Raw genomic sequence first — 16024 nt, 5'->3', positions numbered from 1 at the left:
GCCTTGCCTGAGGCTGTAGCTGTAGCTGTTGGATAGCTCACTTTTACACCTTCTTCCCCTCAGTGACATTATTTCTGAAGTAATGCTGGTTCTCAGAAATGACGGTGACTCTTCCTATGCTCCATATATTCACCACGTGCCCTTCACCCTCACTTTAATCTTTGATTTTTTTCCCTTTCATTTATGGACTTTCCTGAAAATGAGTTTGTTTCCGGGCATCCTCCAAATGTCAGCAATAGGGGTCCTTGTTGTTGCTGTTGTTGTTGTCGTTGTCACTGTAGCTGCGTATTGTTATGTACTCCTAGCTTTTTAACATACCGATGGGCCCCAAACCCCGGTTAAAGGATTTTGAGTAGAGGGATGACAACATTGGACTTAGGCGTTAAAAAGGTCCCTCTGCCTGCTGTGTTGAAAATAGATGGTAAGGGAGCCAAGGGCAAAAGCGGAAGGACAGGTTGGATGGCAGCATAATGCAGGAGACAGATGTTGGTGACCTGGCCAGGGTAGGTAGCAATGGAGGGGGTGAGAAGTGGCCAGACTCTGGATATATCTTAAAGGTAGAGCCAAGAGAAGATACATCCATCCTGATCGGTGGGATGTAGAGTGTGAGAGAAAGTGAGCCCTCCAGGTCCACCTCCAAGTTGTGGGGACCGAGCATCAGGAATGTCTAGGTCAAATGCTCTGCCTACATTTAATATCCCTTCTAATGGCACACAGGGAAAATCCCAGAACAGCCGAGAGGAGCAGAACTGTCCTGACAGTGGGTCACACACAGTGAAAGCAGTGACCCGCCGTCCCCAGCCCCCACAGAAGTTCATCTGAGGCCCGGCCATAATCAGTAGTACATTGCAGAGAGATCAGCAGTGACCGAAATTTTATTCATACGGGTACCCTGAGACGACGTGTACATTTTGAGATTGGTTAAGGTCTGTTTGATACCCCAGGAGATGGTCTACCTTCGTGAGTGCTACAAGACGGTAGAGGGGGAAAGAAAAAGCATGCTCTGCTTTCGTTGTTGGGCACAGTGTTTTACTTATGTCCTTCAGATCCTGTTACTGTAGTGGTTTTCAATATCCTTGCTGATTTTCTTTCTTTCTGGGAATTCTGTCACTTGCTTGGGAAGAGTTGTCTCTTGGGCTGAAAGCATTTCAGGCTGGACAAAAAGAAAGCCTGCTCTGGATATTTCCAACTGACTATTGTTGAGGGCAAGGCTGGAGGTAGGGGGGCAGCTTCAGAAGCTGTTACATCAGTGTCACTTGTCATTAAAGCCTGTGCTACACCGGGAAAGAAGTACAGCTTGCTGATGGTTCACAGAATGCATTTGGGGGACTGGATTTGGGAGGTGTGAGAGAGGCTGTCTCCCAGGTGTTGGTGTGGTCGGTGTGTTAGATTGGAGAAGCCCGAGAGAAGGCAAGATTAGGACCCTCTCCAGGTGTGCGTCTGGTATCTAGTCTAAGCTATGGACACGCGCACCTCTGTTCTGTGTAATTCCTGCTCCATTTTTTTAAGAGGTTCAACACAGTTGCTTCCTCTCCCAAGATTCCTCCCCTGATTGTGCCACCTGTGAGATAAGGCCCTTGTATCTGGACAGGCAGAGGAGTTTGTTTGCTGGGGCTTGTGCGACCAGTCCCTTGGGGCGGGTTGGCGCTCTGCTTGCCCTACCATGGAGTTAGCCCACGGCACGGTAAGTGGTAAGCGGGCCATTGACGTGTCTTCGAACTTGTCTTCTTGTTCCCCGTTGCAGGACGCCATGACCATGGGAGAACGAAAGGTGGGAGTCCTTTCCAGGATAATTTTGACAAGAGGAACCCTCATTATGAACACGGTGGGCATGAGCTTCTGCCTTCAGAGCGCCAGGAGAATGATGGAAGCGTGGAGATGGGGGATGTCCACAAGGACCGCCAACTAAGACAGTAAGCGACCAGGCAGCCTGGTTTGCACGTAGCAGTCCCCCGGGACTGTGCAACCCTTTTGTCCTCCGTGGTCTTCCTTCTTTTCTCTCACTAGAGAACTGAGGAATGCTGGAAGCAGAATAATGGCTAAGCAATCCTAACTGTAGCCCTGGCGTCAGTGAGGGGAGCGTGTATAGAAGACTTTCTTAGACTTAATGGATACCGGCCTTCTCGCCTCTTCCCCACAGCACTCCTTATAACATTGAACGCAGCAGGAAGCTAGTGAAATGGCATAGTGAAGATCAAATCTATACTACCACGTGGAGAAACAGAAAACTTCCAGAGAGAAAAATGATGGAGGACACGCGAGATGGAAAAACGAGGGCCTGGTTCAAGGTCACAGTGAGTATCTTGGTGAGGTCTGCATTAGGTAGACTACTCTGGAACCTGATAGAAAGGAGACCACATAAAACACCCTAAGTTGATTATTTGGAGGAGAGCTTCAGAATGAGGGGAAAGGGAGTTTAGGGAATCCATATTTGGCACACAAATAAATAAGAAATCATGTCAGGGGTCGCTTTTTTAGAAGTCCAAACTACGTAGAAGGTTGGAATAAAAAAGAAAGAAAAAAGAGCTGGTTGGTTCTGTTCTCCATCGTTTGTTCCATATTGTCTCTCCCTTCTCTCCTATGTCTTCTTTTTACCCTCAGATTCCTTATGGGGGAAAGTATGACAAGGCGTGGCTAATGAATTCAATCCAGAGCCATTGCAGTGTCCCCTTCACTCCACTCGATGTAAGAGAGCATGGTGAAGCCAGATGAGTGGGCACGGGGTACGGGGAGAGGCCTGGCTCAGCAGGGGCCATTGGCCTCCGACACCGTTGCTCTTGCCCTCACTCCCTGTAGTTCCACTACTTCCAAAATCGGGCACACTTCTTTGTGCAAGGTGCTGGTACTGCCTCCGCTTTGAAGGATGTCAACTATACGATTTGTGATGACCAGAACCGGAAGGTGTGTGCGGAGGGCATTCCCTGTCCTTAGTCTCTGGGCAGGAAGACAGGCCAGGAGGCTGGTCACCCTCATTGGGATTAGAGGTCCTGGTACTTACCCTGCCTCTCCTTCCTGCAGATATGCATATTTGTCAATCAGTCTACTGCACCCTACTCTGTGAAGAATAAGTTGAAGCCAAGCCAAATGCAGTTGCTAAAGGTAATACGGACTCCAGGATCATTGCATACCCACTTCCTGGATGCACCTCTTCTTCCCCTGGCCCCCTCTTTCCCTGTCACCACCACCACCACCACCACCACCACCACGAGAACCTCAGAGTCTCTGTCTTCATCTCGACCTCTGCAGCTGACCATGGACAAACGATATGATGTCTCCAAGCAAGCTCTTGATCTCCAAAGTCTCCGCTTTGACCCAGGTATGGCTGACAGCAGCAATTCTAAGGCAAGTGGGGGGGCAGAGCAGTCTGCCTGGGAGGGAGACTTAGGAATGGCAATTTAGGGAGGGGTTGGTGCTGGCTCTGGTCCAGCCAGGGCCCTCCCAGCCTTCTGATTCCGTTCTCTTGGCTTCCCAAAGACTTGACGGGCCATGATATTGATATAATCCTGAATCGAAGAAACTGCATGGCTGCCACCCTGAAGGTCATTGAATCGAATTTCCCTGAGGTAAAGCCTTAGGCCAAGTGCTGGTTTTTCGTAAGAGGGGTGGAAGAGAAAAGGTGGAGGGCAGATTTGTCTCCGAGGCCCAAGACAGTAGCTGCCACACTAACTCTTCTTGACCCAAAGCTACTGTCTTTGAACTTGTGCAACAACAAACTGTACCAGCTGGATGGCCTGTCTGACATTACAGAGAAGGCCCCCAAAGTCAAGATCCTGAACCTCTCCAGAAATGAGGTGAGAAGGGGGAGCCAGATCAACTTTGGGTGGAGGATGGATGGCAGTACACGTCAGGATGTTGGCAACAGGCAGGCAGAGGTGTCTGGTGTCTGTAGGTGACTGTGAGGGTTGGGGGAATTTGGGGCCCAGGGTCCCAGGTGTCTGTCTTTCCCTGGCCCTCCTCCAGTTTTCTCCCCATCTTTCTTAGCTGAAGTCGGTGTGGGAGTTGGGCAAGGTGAAAGGGCTGAAGCTCGAAGAGCTGTGGCTAGAAGGGAACCCCTTATGCAGCACCTTCTCTGACGAGTCTGCCTACGTAAGGTCAGTGGCAACCCCTGTCGCCCTTCTTGGGCGTCTTTGCTCCCTGCATAACAGCTGTATCTGAAGGTGCCCCACTGCAGGAAGAGGCAGCCTTGGTCCTCTGGGAGGAACCACAGACCTCCTCCCCTCCTACACACACACACACACACACACACACACACACACTCTCTCTCTCTCTCTCTCCCCCTCCCTCCCTCCCTCTCCCTCTCTCTCCCTCTCCCCCCCTCCCCCTCCCCCTCCCCCTCCCTCTCCCTCTCCTCTCTCGGCATCACTCAATCATCTATGCTTAGCTGTCTCCTTTCCTTCCTCTGACACGCTCCCCTTTTCACCTGCTCTGGGGTGCCTTTCCCTCCTGTCTCTGCCCAGCCTCCTCCAGCGGTCTTCTGTGGGTGTGCTCCAGGAAGTGGGGCTCCCCCACCTCCCCAGGACCAGCAGTATTCAGATGCTGGTGCCCTGGACCGAGAAGAGTCCTGTGGCCCTGGGCCTCATGCTGAGACAGGCCTTCCTGCCTCCATGGTGAGATGGGACTTCCCTCCACTCTCCCCCGAGAGGGGTTCTCCTTCTCTTGCTCCAGAAAGGTCCCCACACCTGTCCTGGGCTGGCGTGGGGGCTTCCGTGCCCCATGCTGGGGGGCGAGGCCCTGGGTGGCTGCTGTCGTGCCGTCTCTTCCTCTGGCCCAATGCCAGAAGCTGGGCCCCCCTAGAGGAGAAACCTGGCTTTAAGGAGTCAGGGAACCAGAAGTGGGCCACATTCCCGAGTCAGCACTGGGCAGAAGAGGTTGAGGAGACAGAAAGACAGACCTCTCAAGCCACTGCCCCTCCTTCCTTGCACACCTCACACTGTCTTGCCTGGGCCCTCAGAGGAGCCCTGGGTAGCCAGAGACGGGTAGCCTTCCTCGGTCAAGGTGCCAGCACATTGGGGTGCAGGCACCAGGGACCACCAGAAGACAATGCAGTGGCCGGGAGAGGGGGTCCCCAGACTCTGAACCCCATGCCAAGCTGGGGCCTGACGCTTCACTCCTCTTGGGAGAAGGTCTCCTGTCCCCGTGGCTGCTCTGTCTCCCATGCCCAGCTCAGACTGAGCTCACACAGGTGAGAAAGGCTCCAGCTGCATCCAGTGGGCCCGAGCCCAACAGGTACATGTTTTCCTTTCCTGCCTCGGTCTCCAGGGCCAGCCAGGGGGCGGTGAGGGAAAGGGCTGCAGCAGGGAAGCCCTTTTCTCCTCTCTTCCTCCCTGAAGTCCACCCCCACAGTAGAGCATCTTTCCCTTCCCTTTGCTTTGCATCCTGCTTCTCCTTTGTCTCTCATCTCCCACCCCTACCTTCACCCCATTTCTACTGTCATCCCCCCCCGCCTTCCCCTTCCTGTCCCCTGAGCCCGGCCTCACTCACCTCCCTGTCCCAGCACCCCGGGCCATCCCTAAGGGCTTGCCTGCTCTTGGCCAGGTTGATGGACAGCCAGTGAGGTAGCAGAGCCCTGGGTTCCCACCCCATTTCCTGCTCCCTGCGGAGCCTTCCATGTTGCATGTTGGCTTGGAAAAAGATGAGGAAGAGAGGGAGGGGAAGAAAGCCCTGGAGCCTGGGCTCCCAATGCTGCTTCTTGTGGCGCTGGAGAAAAGGGAGTCAGGGCAGTCTAGGTGGAAGCTAACCAGAACAAAGGAGAGGGAGAGAGGCCACACAACCCTGAACTGTCAGTCACTTCATTCTATTTTTGGTTTCGGACAGTGCCATCCAGAATTGTTTCCCCAAGTTGTTACGCCTGGTAAGTATCTATCATACCGTCAGTCTCCTCCTACTCAAGAACATGACCTCCACACCTGCCCTCAAGTCCTTTGAGTCTTGCCTAGACTACATGCTTATATCAGACCCTCGTCCATTTTAGAGGCATGGATTCCTGAAAAGGACAAGAATATTCTGCCTGGAAAAATGTGTCCATAAACACACACGCACACAAACACCCATGCTGGCATGTAATTGCAGAGATGTCTGGCACCTCATGAGAAAGCCACCCACCGGAAATTCCAGGGCCATTTCCCACCTGGCCTCTGATGCTTTTTCTCCCCGGGAAGATGTTCATCTTACCGGTCATCCGGCTCCACCTCCTTGGTCTCCACTGCTGACTTCCTCTTTCCTTCTCCAGGACGGCCGAGAGTTAGCCCCAGCAATGAATGTTGACACCGACAGCTCTGAGTTAATGAAACCCTGCAAGGTGAGGAAGAAGGACCAAGCAAGATTTGGAGTGTTGTAAGGGAGGCTTTGTCCACTGCATAGGTCCAAATTGTCTTTTGATTTCAGGAAAGCTGTAATGGATCTGAGACCCTAAAGCATACAGTCCTGCAGTTCCTGCAGCAGTGAGTATCCCTGGGACCATGAGGAAGTGGAGGGCTGAGGCAGGCTGGGCCACCCATGAACAGGTCAGTTCACGGGGGTTCTCCGGTCTCATCTGGGGCCCAGGCCACAGAGACAGCCTATCCTCACTGCTTTCCCACAGATATTACTCAATCTATGACTCTGGAGATCGACGGGGTCTCCTTGGTGCTTACCATGAGGAGGCCTGCTTCTCCATGACTATTCCCTTCAACCCCGAGGACTCAGCCCCGTGAGTATCAGGGCTCAGACCCTGCTCCGTGGCCGTGTGTCTCCCCAGCAGACACAGGCCAGCTCCTGGAAATGTCCACACCGGCCGGACCACCCACTCCTGCTCCTCTTTCTCTCCTAGGAAGAGCTTGAGACAGTACTTCGAGGATAGCAGGAATATAAAAACACTCAAGGACCCCTGTAAGTGTGTGAGGGGGAAGAGTGGGCAAGGTAAGGGGGTGTGGCAGGAACAATCACAGAGGCCACAGATCAGAGTGTGGCAGCCCCCGACCCCCATTCCTTCCTTCTCCTCTCCTCTACAGACCTGAGGGAGGAACTGCTGAAGCACACAAAACATGACATTGTGGACTTCCTCAGCACGTTGCCCAAGACTCAGCATGACCTCAGCTCCATCCTGGTGGACATGTGGTACCAGACGGTGAGTACCTGCTTCCTCCCTCGGGCAGGCCCAGAGAGCCAGAGGTGGGTAAGGAGGTTAATGAGGATCCTGAGCACTTGAGCCCTTCCCTTTCAGAAGTGGATGCTCTGCTTTTCTGTCAACGGGGTGTTCAAGGAAGGTGAGTGTCTGTAGAGTCCCCTCCCCAGATCCCCGCTGCTTCCCACCGCCGACTGGGCTCCCTCTCAGAACTCTCCCAGCTTCCCTGATTTTGTCCCTTTCCCTCCTGTTCTTCCCTCCACGTTTTCCCACCCCCACTGTGCCCGCAAACCACCCTGGTCTGAACTAGGTCCATGCCTGTCTGCCCTGCTCAGCTCAGGCGTGCTTTAAGGACACAGACTGTGGAGTTTGACAGCTCTCATCCCAGGTTCCTACCCTGTGAACTTGTGCTGGTTACTTAACCCTTCAGTTGCCTCATTTGCAAAATCGGACCAACAATAACCCATCTCTTGGGCTACTGTGAAATAGGAATCAAGTGAACTTGTGGTTTTCACGGGGCCCCACACATGATAGGGGCCCTATCACTGGGAGCGGATTGTTCCCGTCGTTGCCCTCCCCATTCCTGCCATGTCCTCCTGACTCCATGTGAACAGTTGTCCTGGTCTACCCCCCTTCTGTGTGAGTGTCAAGCGAGACTCTGACTGGGGATCACTGTGTGAGCATGTAAAGCCTGTACAACTCTAAGGTGGTGGTGTTTGTTGTCTTTGAAGTGGAAGGACAGTCTCAGGGTTCTGTTCTCGCCTTCACCCGGACCTTCATCGTTACCCCCGGTAGCAGTTCCAGGTTAGTGCTGTGTTGTGGGTGGTAGCACCCATCCCAGCCTGGGGATAGTGTTGTGGGAATGTGGTGGGTGCAGTCCTTGGAGTGTTCTCAATATTGTGGAAGGCCGACAGGTAGATCCAAGGAGCAGTCTTGCCTAGTGTTTAAGAGTGCGGGCCCTGGAGTCAGAGTAGGGTTCTTTTCCTCACCTCAACACTCACAAACTGTGTGACCTTCATCAACTTAGCCGACCTCTCTGTGATTCGGTGCCTTTCTCTGAAAACCGGAATAAGGCTATCCACTTCCTTGGGCACCTGTGCAGGGTAAACGTGTTGGGCTTAGATCTGAAAATCTAGTGAAGCTGGTAGACAGTCTCTCCAAAAGTGGACTCCATGGGAGGGTAAGAGGGTACCAGCCAAAAAACTCTGGGAGGGGGCCACAGTAGGGATATGGAAGGAATTTGGTTGTTGAGTGGCAGTGGTTAAGAAGGATCCTGTTGTCGGGGGTGTGGAGTTGTCTACCTATCCGGTTTGAGGGTGCATTTTTCTTTCCTCCAGTCTGTGCATCGTGAATGACGAGCTATTTGTGAGGGACGCCAGCCCCCAAGAGACTCAGAGTACCTTCTCCATCCCAGTGTCCACACCCTCCTCCAGCTCTGAGCTCTCCCTCTCCCAGGAGCGGCAGGAAATGGTGCAGGCTTTCTCTGCCCAGTCTGGGATGAAGCTGGAATGGTCTCAGAAGTGAGTGCTGGGAGTACATGGGGATGGGGGGGGTTGGGACATCAGAGGAGTGAGCAGTGGAGACTCACGTGCAGTTTGGAAAAAATAACAACCGGGATATTTTGCTTTGAAAAAGAAGTGGGCCCATGAAAAAGGTATCATGCTTTTAAAGGTATAGGTAAATAAGTGTTCAAATGGCACAATGTCCAAATGACATTACCTTCCGTATGTAAAATCTGCAAGAATCCAGCACAACAGACTACTATAAAGTTCAGCAAGGTTGCAAGATACAATATACAGAAATCATTCGCACTTCTGTGTACGTAGTTGCAAGGGACAATCCAAGAAATGAAATTAAGAAGTCCATTTACAGTAGCATGAGAAGAAATAAAATAAGTAGGAACAAACTTAAGCACAGCACAAATCTTACACTCTGAAATCTGCAAAACTGCTGACAAAAACGAAAGAAGATTTAAATAAATGGAAAGACATCCCCTATTCATCAATTGGAAGGCTTAATATCATTAAGATGCCAGTACCGCCCAGAACAACCTACAGATTGATTGCAGTCCCTGCCAGAATCCCAACTGGCTTCTTTGCAGAAATTGACAAGGTAATCCCAAAATTCATGTGGAAATGCACTGGACCCAAAACAGCCAAAACCATCTTGAAAGAGAGGAACAACATTAGAAAACTCACACTTGCTGAATTCAGAACTTGCTACAAAACTACATTAATCAAGAGTGCATGGTCCGGACGTAGGAACAGACAAGGGAATCAATGGAATAGAATTGACAGTCCACAGATAATCCGAGTCATTTATGTTCAGTTGATTATCATTCAGGGTGCTGAAAAAAATCCAGCGGAGGAAAAAAATAGTCTTCTTTACAGAAGTTGCTGGGACAAGTGGATATCCTCTTGCAAAATAATTACTTTTGGCCCCTAACTCACATCACGTGCAAACACTGACTGAAAATGGATCAAGGACCTGAAAGTAAGAGCTAGAACTGTAAAACACTATAAGATGTATACATCATGAAGATGTATATCTTCATGAAGATGTACACTTGAATTAGGCAACCATTTCTTACATAGGAAACCAAAAGCACAAGCAACCAAAGGGGGAAAAAAGGGTAAATTGGACTTCATCTAAATTAAAAGCTTTGGTGCATCAACAGACACTATCAAGAAAGTGGAAAACCGACTCGGTGGAACAGGGGAAAAGATTTGCAAATCACATCGCTGACAAGAAGAAACCTTGCAACTCAACAAGAAACAGACAAGCCACCCAGTTAGAGAATGGGGCGATGATTTGAATAGACGTTTCTCCAAAGAAGACCAACAAGCACGTGCAAAACTTCTCAACATCATTAGTCGTTAGGGGGATGCATATCAAAACCACACTGAGTTACCACTTCATACCTGCTAGGATAGCTTTAATCAATGAAAGAAAAATTACAGATGTTGGGGAGAATGCAGAGAACCTGGAAATCGCATGTATCACTGCTAGGAACACAAAATGGAGCAGTCGCTGGGGAAAAGATTTTGGCAGTTCCTCAAAATCTTAAATACGGAGTTAACACATGACCCAGTAATCCCACGCCAAAGGAAATGAAAATATATGCCCATTCAACAACTTGCACATGAATTTTCATGGTGGTATTATTCAAAATAGCCAAAAAATGGAAACACATCGAGTGACCTTTAGCTGATGAATGGATAGATTAATGTGGCGCATCCATACGGTGGAATACTATTGCAAAATTATTCATTCATACATACAAAAGGATGTAGTTGTGATGTATACTATGACATGGGTGAACCTTGAAAACATTGTGTGCTGAGTGAGAGCAGCCAGTCAGAAAAAGCCACATAATTACATGATTCCATTCACATGAAGCGTTCAGAACGGGCAGGTCCCCGGAAACGGAGAGCAGAGTAGTGGTTGCCAAGATCCGGGGAAAAGGGAGGACGGGGAGTCGTCTCTAACAGTTAAGGAGTTTCTTTTTGAGGTGATCAAAATAGTTTGGAATTAGATAGTTGTGATGGTTGCACAATCTTGTGAATATACGTAAAAGCACTGAATTGTACACCTTAAAATGGTGTGACTGCTACAGTACGTGTGTTATATCTCAATCAAAAAGAAACGTATTATTGAATTTCCACTTGTTATTTCTTGAACATCTTTCTTTACCAGTATGTATTAAGCTCCCTTGTTCATTTGAATACCCCTGTTTTTCTGATTGGGATTCTGGTGGGCATGAATGTCAGGGATAGGCGTTTTGGTTTTCCCTAGGCCTTTTTTCATGGTTACAAGAGTGCTCATATTGATACGTGTGTCCCGGAAGAAAGGTAGCATAGAGTAAGTGTGGCATTGCCCGGTCGGCGTGCCTGTCCTGGGGCAGTAATGGAGAGCACCTGTTCTTCTCCCACCCCAGGTGCCTTCAGGACAATGAGTGGAACTACACCAGAGCTGGTCAGATCTTCACTGTGCTCCAGGTGAGGTCTGGGAATCAAGTGGGCAAAAGACGGCTGTCTCTGGGCCGTCAGGAGGGCCAAGAAGATGGAGTCCGGGTAGCATGGGGATGGAACTCAGGGCACCTGGCTCTGCTGACATCCCAACTCCTTCTTTTCTTTACTTCCTCTAGACCAAGGGCAAGATCCCAGCGGAGGCCTTCAAGCAGATCCCCTGAAAGAAGCCCTTCCACGTCTTCTTTGTCTTCACTCACATCCTCTTTGTTTCCTCTCTTCACCAGCCGAAGGCCATGCCCAGGAGCGGCATTGGAGGCCTGGCCGATCAGGAAGCCAAAGTTAACGGGCAGGCTGCAATGCCATAACCACCCGAAGAGCCACTTGCCCTGTGTATTTGCCCCACTCATGATCCCTGTTTATTTTCATAATAAAGAGTGACGTTGCACGGTGTACGTTGTGTGACCTGGATTGCTCTTCTCCTGCCCCAACCATGCACCAGTGGGGCCAGGGCTGAAAGCCCTGCATACCTGTTCGCCCCTGGCTGGCCTTAGCAGGTACATCAATCTGGCTTTCCTTCATAGGTAATTTTGTCAATAAACCCTGATGAGAAAGGACACACGCTCCTTCCAGAGACTGACCTTGAGAGACAGTGGAACCCTGCCAGATGCTCGATCTGGAGGCCCACAGAAGCAGGCATGTTACCTTGGCACACCAGGAGCTTTCATCCACCGTCTCGACCCCTCCCTTTCCCGAAGGTGCACTATTCGAGGAGGAGCCTGAGGTCAGCACCTGCAGGAGGAAGAAGACTCAGCTCGTCGGCCCAGCGCACTCCTCAGAGAGCTGACATCGGGTGCTCCATGTCCATGTTCTCGACGATGTTCAGCCATTTATTTTCACTTCTAAACAAACAGCAGTAGCATAGAATCTCACCTTATGGTCAGTTCTCAATGACTGGCATTTAGCAGTTGTTGAGAACTGACCGTAAGGTGGTCAGTTCCAAATTGCAGGCAAGAGTTGAGCGGGACATTTGCCCAATTTATTGCCCACACTTCTGTGATGCTTGCACATTAGACAATCAGCAGGCATACTTTTCAAAATTAAAATAATAGCAGTATGACGTTGTCAAGTCATGGTCCTATAAATTATGCCTCCACTTCTGTGTTTGGCATACATTATTTCCTACCACTTGTACCTTTCAGCTCTTTATGTACATGTACATTAGGGATCCGTATGTTGGAGTGTGAATTTCTTAAAACTAGGAACTAAGGGGATAGTTGTCATTACAAAAAGAATAATGCCCATCTTGTTCTTCCCTGTAATGCCTCAACAGTCAAAGGCAACCTCCCGTATCTCTCTAAGCCTTGGTTCTCTCACCTAGGGAGCAGAGATGCTAAGCACTGCTGTGCTTCTCAGCGTCATCTTGGGGCCTAGAGATGGTCTCACGTGTTATTCATCAACCACAGTGCCTGTTCAACTCAGGATCTGAGAGCTGCCAGGGCTCCTTTGTGGGCAGGAACCATGGAACCCATCACATGGCCTCTCTACTTCCTCTATGTACATCATCAGGCTTCCACAGCCTTGACCTCCTTCTCTAGCCAGCTCAGATGCCATGGTCTTTCAGTCACTCATCCTTCTGCCACTTCCCAAGATTCCTGTGGTTCTATGCTCCCAGTAAATGCTAACTCTGAACACCTGAACTCACTCTCTTATCTCTTGAGCACTCTAGCTCTACACACACACACACACGCCCACACACTCTCTCTCTCCAAATTGTCCATTAGGACACAGTCGTGGAAGTTTAAATTGTCAGGCAAAGTGTATGCTTCCCAAGATTATTTCTGAAGTTGAAGGGAGGACATATGAGTATTTGCATACATTGTTCCTGAGCATGTAAATTGACAGCCATTTTTTAGAGTCATTGAGAACAATTCAGTCATAAATGATTGAATAAACTTATACGTGCACATAAATATATATATGTACACATATTTTTATATAAAATAAATTATAATGCAGATGCAGTTTTATATCCATTTTAGTCAACAAAGTCATTGACATAAAGGTATTTATGTCACTATGCTATAATTTTATATAGATAGTTCTGCAGTGATGACTTTATTCTTGACGTTTTTCATCCATGTGCCAATTGTGTGGAGCGTGGACTGGAAAGGCTGGTTAGGAAAGAAAGCAGCAAATGGCAGCCACAGCCAGGAGAGTCCAGCCACAGCTGCTGTGTTCATTTCCTTGGGCCTTGGCACACTCTCCTTAGAGATAGGGTGGCAGGGAAGCTGGGGCTGTGGAATTTGTAAGGCCTTATCCCTGAGAAGAGGCATTATTTCCCATATGTTATTTGTTTTCCTGCCCATTGCTTATGATAGCATCAAGTTTATAGAAACCTCCAACAGGCTGTACTTGTTTTTAGAGTTTGGGGTCTCATTATGTTGCCCGGGCTGAACTCAAACTCTTGGGTGCAAACTCCTCTGCTCATACAGTACTTCAGCCTCAGCCTCCCAAGTAGCTGAGATTACAGTCACCCAGCAAAGTTGCACTTCTTTTTTTTTTTTTTTTTTTTTTTTTGAGACAGAGTTTCGCTCTTGTTACCCAGGCTGGAGTGCATTGGTGCAATCTCAGCTCACCGCAATCTCCGCTTCCTGGGTTCAGGCAATTCTCCCGCCTCAGCCTCCTGAGTAACTGAGATTACAGGCATGCGCCACCATGCCCAGCTAATTTTTTTGTATTTTCAGTAGAGACGGAGTTTCACCATGTTGAGCAGAATGGTCTTGATCTCTTGACCTTGTGATTCACCCGCCTCGGCCTCCCAAAGTGCTGGGATTACAGGCGTGAGCCACTGCGCCTGGCCCAAAGTTGCACTTCTTACAAGGTTTGTTGGTGTGGGTGGGTAGTGGAGCCCTCCCTATCCTCATCAGAGCCAGGGAACCTCAGTGGAAGGAGTCCAGAAGCAACTACAGGAACTCCAGGGTGAGTGATGCCCTTTTCTATCTGTCTTCTCCAAGTAACTTTTGTGCCTTACCTTAGAATACCTCTGGCTCTTGTGTGTTAATCTGCACCCCTAATAGTTTGTCCCAGGACTTGCCTCTGAACTGATCCCCTTACCCCTAACTATAGTCAGGAACCCCAGGTTCCTGCCTGGGATTCCTGCCTATAGCTCCTGCCCTCAGCCCTAGTGCCTAATTGCTGCTGATCTTTGCAAATATGGATTCCATTAATCCTAGTTGTCTGCTCATGAGGCTTTAATAGCTTCATCCCCTTAATGATCTCAGAATCCTCCTCTATGCAGCACTCCTTATGATCCCACCCTCCTGTTACTCCTGTGCTGGAGAAAGCCAGTAGTTAGATGTGAACCTTTCTCCCCTTTGATGGCCATATCCCAGAGCAGAAACCTCAAACCTAGGTCACGCAAAGTTAGACTCTGTTCTTCACCCCCACCAAAATAAAATAAGATGGGTAGAAGCGGTATCTGGGTGTTCTTAGCACTCTAACCTGCATCAAAGAAAGGTGGTGGTGTAATAACAGGAGGGCACACTTTGTGGGAGCTTGGAGATGTGATTGTCTGTAACATGGCCTTAAAATCTGCATTTGTAACAAGATCCCAGGTCTGATGGTTAATTTTGTGTATCAACTTAGGCCTACTTAAATAGGCCATGTACCTATCCACATACCCAGATATTTGGTCCAACATTATTCCAAATGTTTCTGTCAAGGTATTTTTAGATGAGATTAGCATTTAGATCTGTCGACTTTGAGTAAAGCAGACTACCCTACAGAATGTGGATTGGCCTTATCCAACCAGCTGAAGGCCTTCAGGAATGAAAAGATTTACCTCCCTTGAGGAAGAGGAAATTCTGCCAGCAAATTGCCTTCAGACTTGAACTGCAGCTCCTCATTGGGTCTCCAGCCTGCCAGACTTCCCTGCAGGCTTTCCAGGCTCCACATTCACTGGAGCCAATTCCTTAAAAAGTACACACACACACACACACACACACACACACACACACACACACCTTATTGGTTCTGTTTCTTGGTAGATCCCTGGCTAATATACTAGGTAATACTGAAGCTACTATTTCATCGATCACACTTTGAGCAGCAAGAAACTAGAGAATGTCGGCATGTGGGTACATGGCCTCATCTGTAATCATGGTAATTTCAGCATTGTTTGTAAGAGCAAAACTATAGTAAAAGCAAAAATGTCCATCACCATTAGTCAAAAAAATACATTGTGTTTCATTCTTACAGTGGAATATTCTATAGCCATGAAAATAAATCCCTTAGACCTATAAGAATAAGACTATATATACATATGAAAAATGTAATTTCAGTTCATGATCATATGGAAAATAAAGACACCTACAGTATGAAAATTCATGCATACAACATATATAATACTTTAAGAATGCTTTTATTCACGATAAAATTATAAAGCAATTTATGGAAAATATAAACGCCACATTCTGGTTATGAGTTCCATTTGAAGAGTAAAGGAAGGACAACTGAAATGACGGGATGGGCTCAAACATTTGTCAAGTTTATTGCTTAATCTGGGTAGTAGATACACAAGTGTTCACTTCATGGCTCTCTATAAGATTTTGCATATTTGATGTGTTGGATAAGTAACAAAAATTTTAGAAGCCTAAAGTTTATTCTATCACAAAAGTATACTCATTTTACCAAATGATTCAAATGATTAAAATACAGTTAATCATAGAGAAGAAAATATCAATAACCAGGAATCCCATTGTCACTGGAAAAAAAAAACGTAACGTTTTCCTGTGGTTTATTTTCTTATATTTGGTTTGCTTGCATACGTGCGAATATATTGCATGTATATTGCAGTGACATTTCATAGAACTGTGATATATACATAATTTTGGGGGCTTTATTGTTTTGTTGATGTTTTAATTAATATTAAATAATTTGCCATGGGGACAGT

The 16024-nt window shown here is 48.3% G+C and overlaps 1 protein-coding gene across 12 annotated transcripts in view; it reads left to right on the top strand.

Annotated features, from left to right (window-relative positions):
• LOC100414986 (nuclear RNA export factor 2) overlaps positions 1 to 11523 on the top strand; it is a 63527-nt gene extending 52004 nt beyond the window's left edge. For all 12 annotated transcript variants that reach the window (XM_054251188.2, XM_035287815.3, XM_035287823.3 and 9 more), the window contains 20 exons: positions 1745 to 1913; positions 2141 to 2294; positions 2602 to 2685; positions 2797 to 2901; positions 3019 to 3099; positions 3247 to 3316; positions 3475 to 3563; positions 3684 to 3791; positions 3982 to 4091; positions 5815 to 5851; positions 6230 to 6298; positions 6385 to 6440; positions 6581 to 6688; positions 6809 to 6867; positions 6990 to 7105; positions 7202 to 7244; positions 7834 to 7906; positions 8440 to 8622; positions 11040 to 11100; positions 11250 to 11523. In XM_054251188.2, coding sequence (XP_054107163.2) covers positions 1745 to 1913; positions 2141 to 2294; positions 2602 to 2685; positions 2797 to 2901; positions 3019 to 3099; positions 3247 to 3316; positions 3475 to 3563; positions 3684 to 3791; positions 3982 to 4091; positions 5815 to 5851; positions 6230 to 6298; positions 6385 to 6440; positions 6581 to 6688; positions 6809 to 6867; positions 6990 to 7105; positions 7202 to 7244; positions 7834 to 7906; positions 8440 to 8622; positions 11040 to 11100; positions 11250 to 11294 — 1820 coding nt within the window. In that variant the 3' untranslated portion in view covers positions 11295 to 11523. The remainder of the gene's footprint in view (positions 1 to 1744; positions 1914 to 2140; positions 2295 to 2601; positions 2686 to 2796; positions 2902 to 3018; positions 3100 to 3246; positions 3317 to 3474; positions 3564 to 3683; positions 3792 to 3981; positions 4092 to 5814; positions 5852 to 6229; positions 6299 to 6384; positions 6441 to 6580; positions 6689 to 6808; positions 6868 to 6989; positions 7106 to 7201; positions 7245 to 7833; positions 7907 to 8439; positions 8623 to 11039; positions 11101 to 11249) is intronic.
• Positions 11524 to 16024: the final 4501 nt, after the last annotated feature.

The sequence above is a fragment of the Callithrix jacchus genome, chromosome X (genome assembly GCF_049354715.1).
Source record: "Callithrix jacchus isolate 240 chromosome X, calJac240_pri, whole genome shotgun sequence".
Classification (NCBI taxonomy): domain Eukaryota; kingdom Metazoa; phylum Chordata; class Mammalia; order Primates; family Cebidae; genus Callithrix; species Callithrix jacchus.
This window is presented reverse-complemented; position numbering and strand designations above follow the sequence as displayed.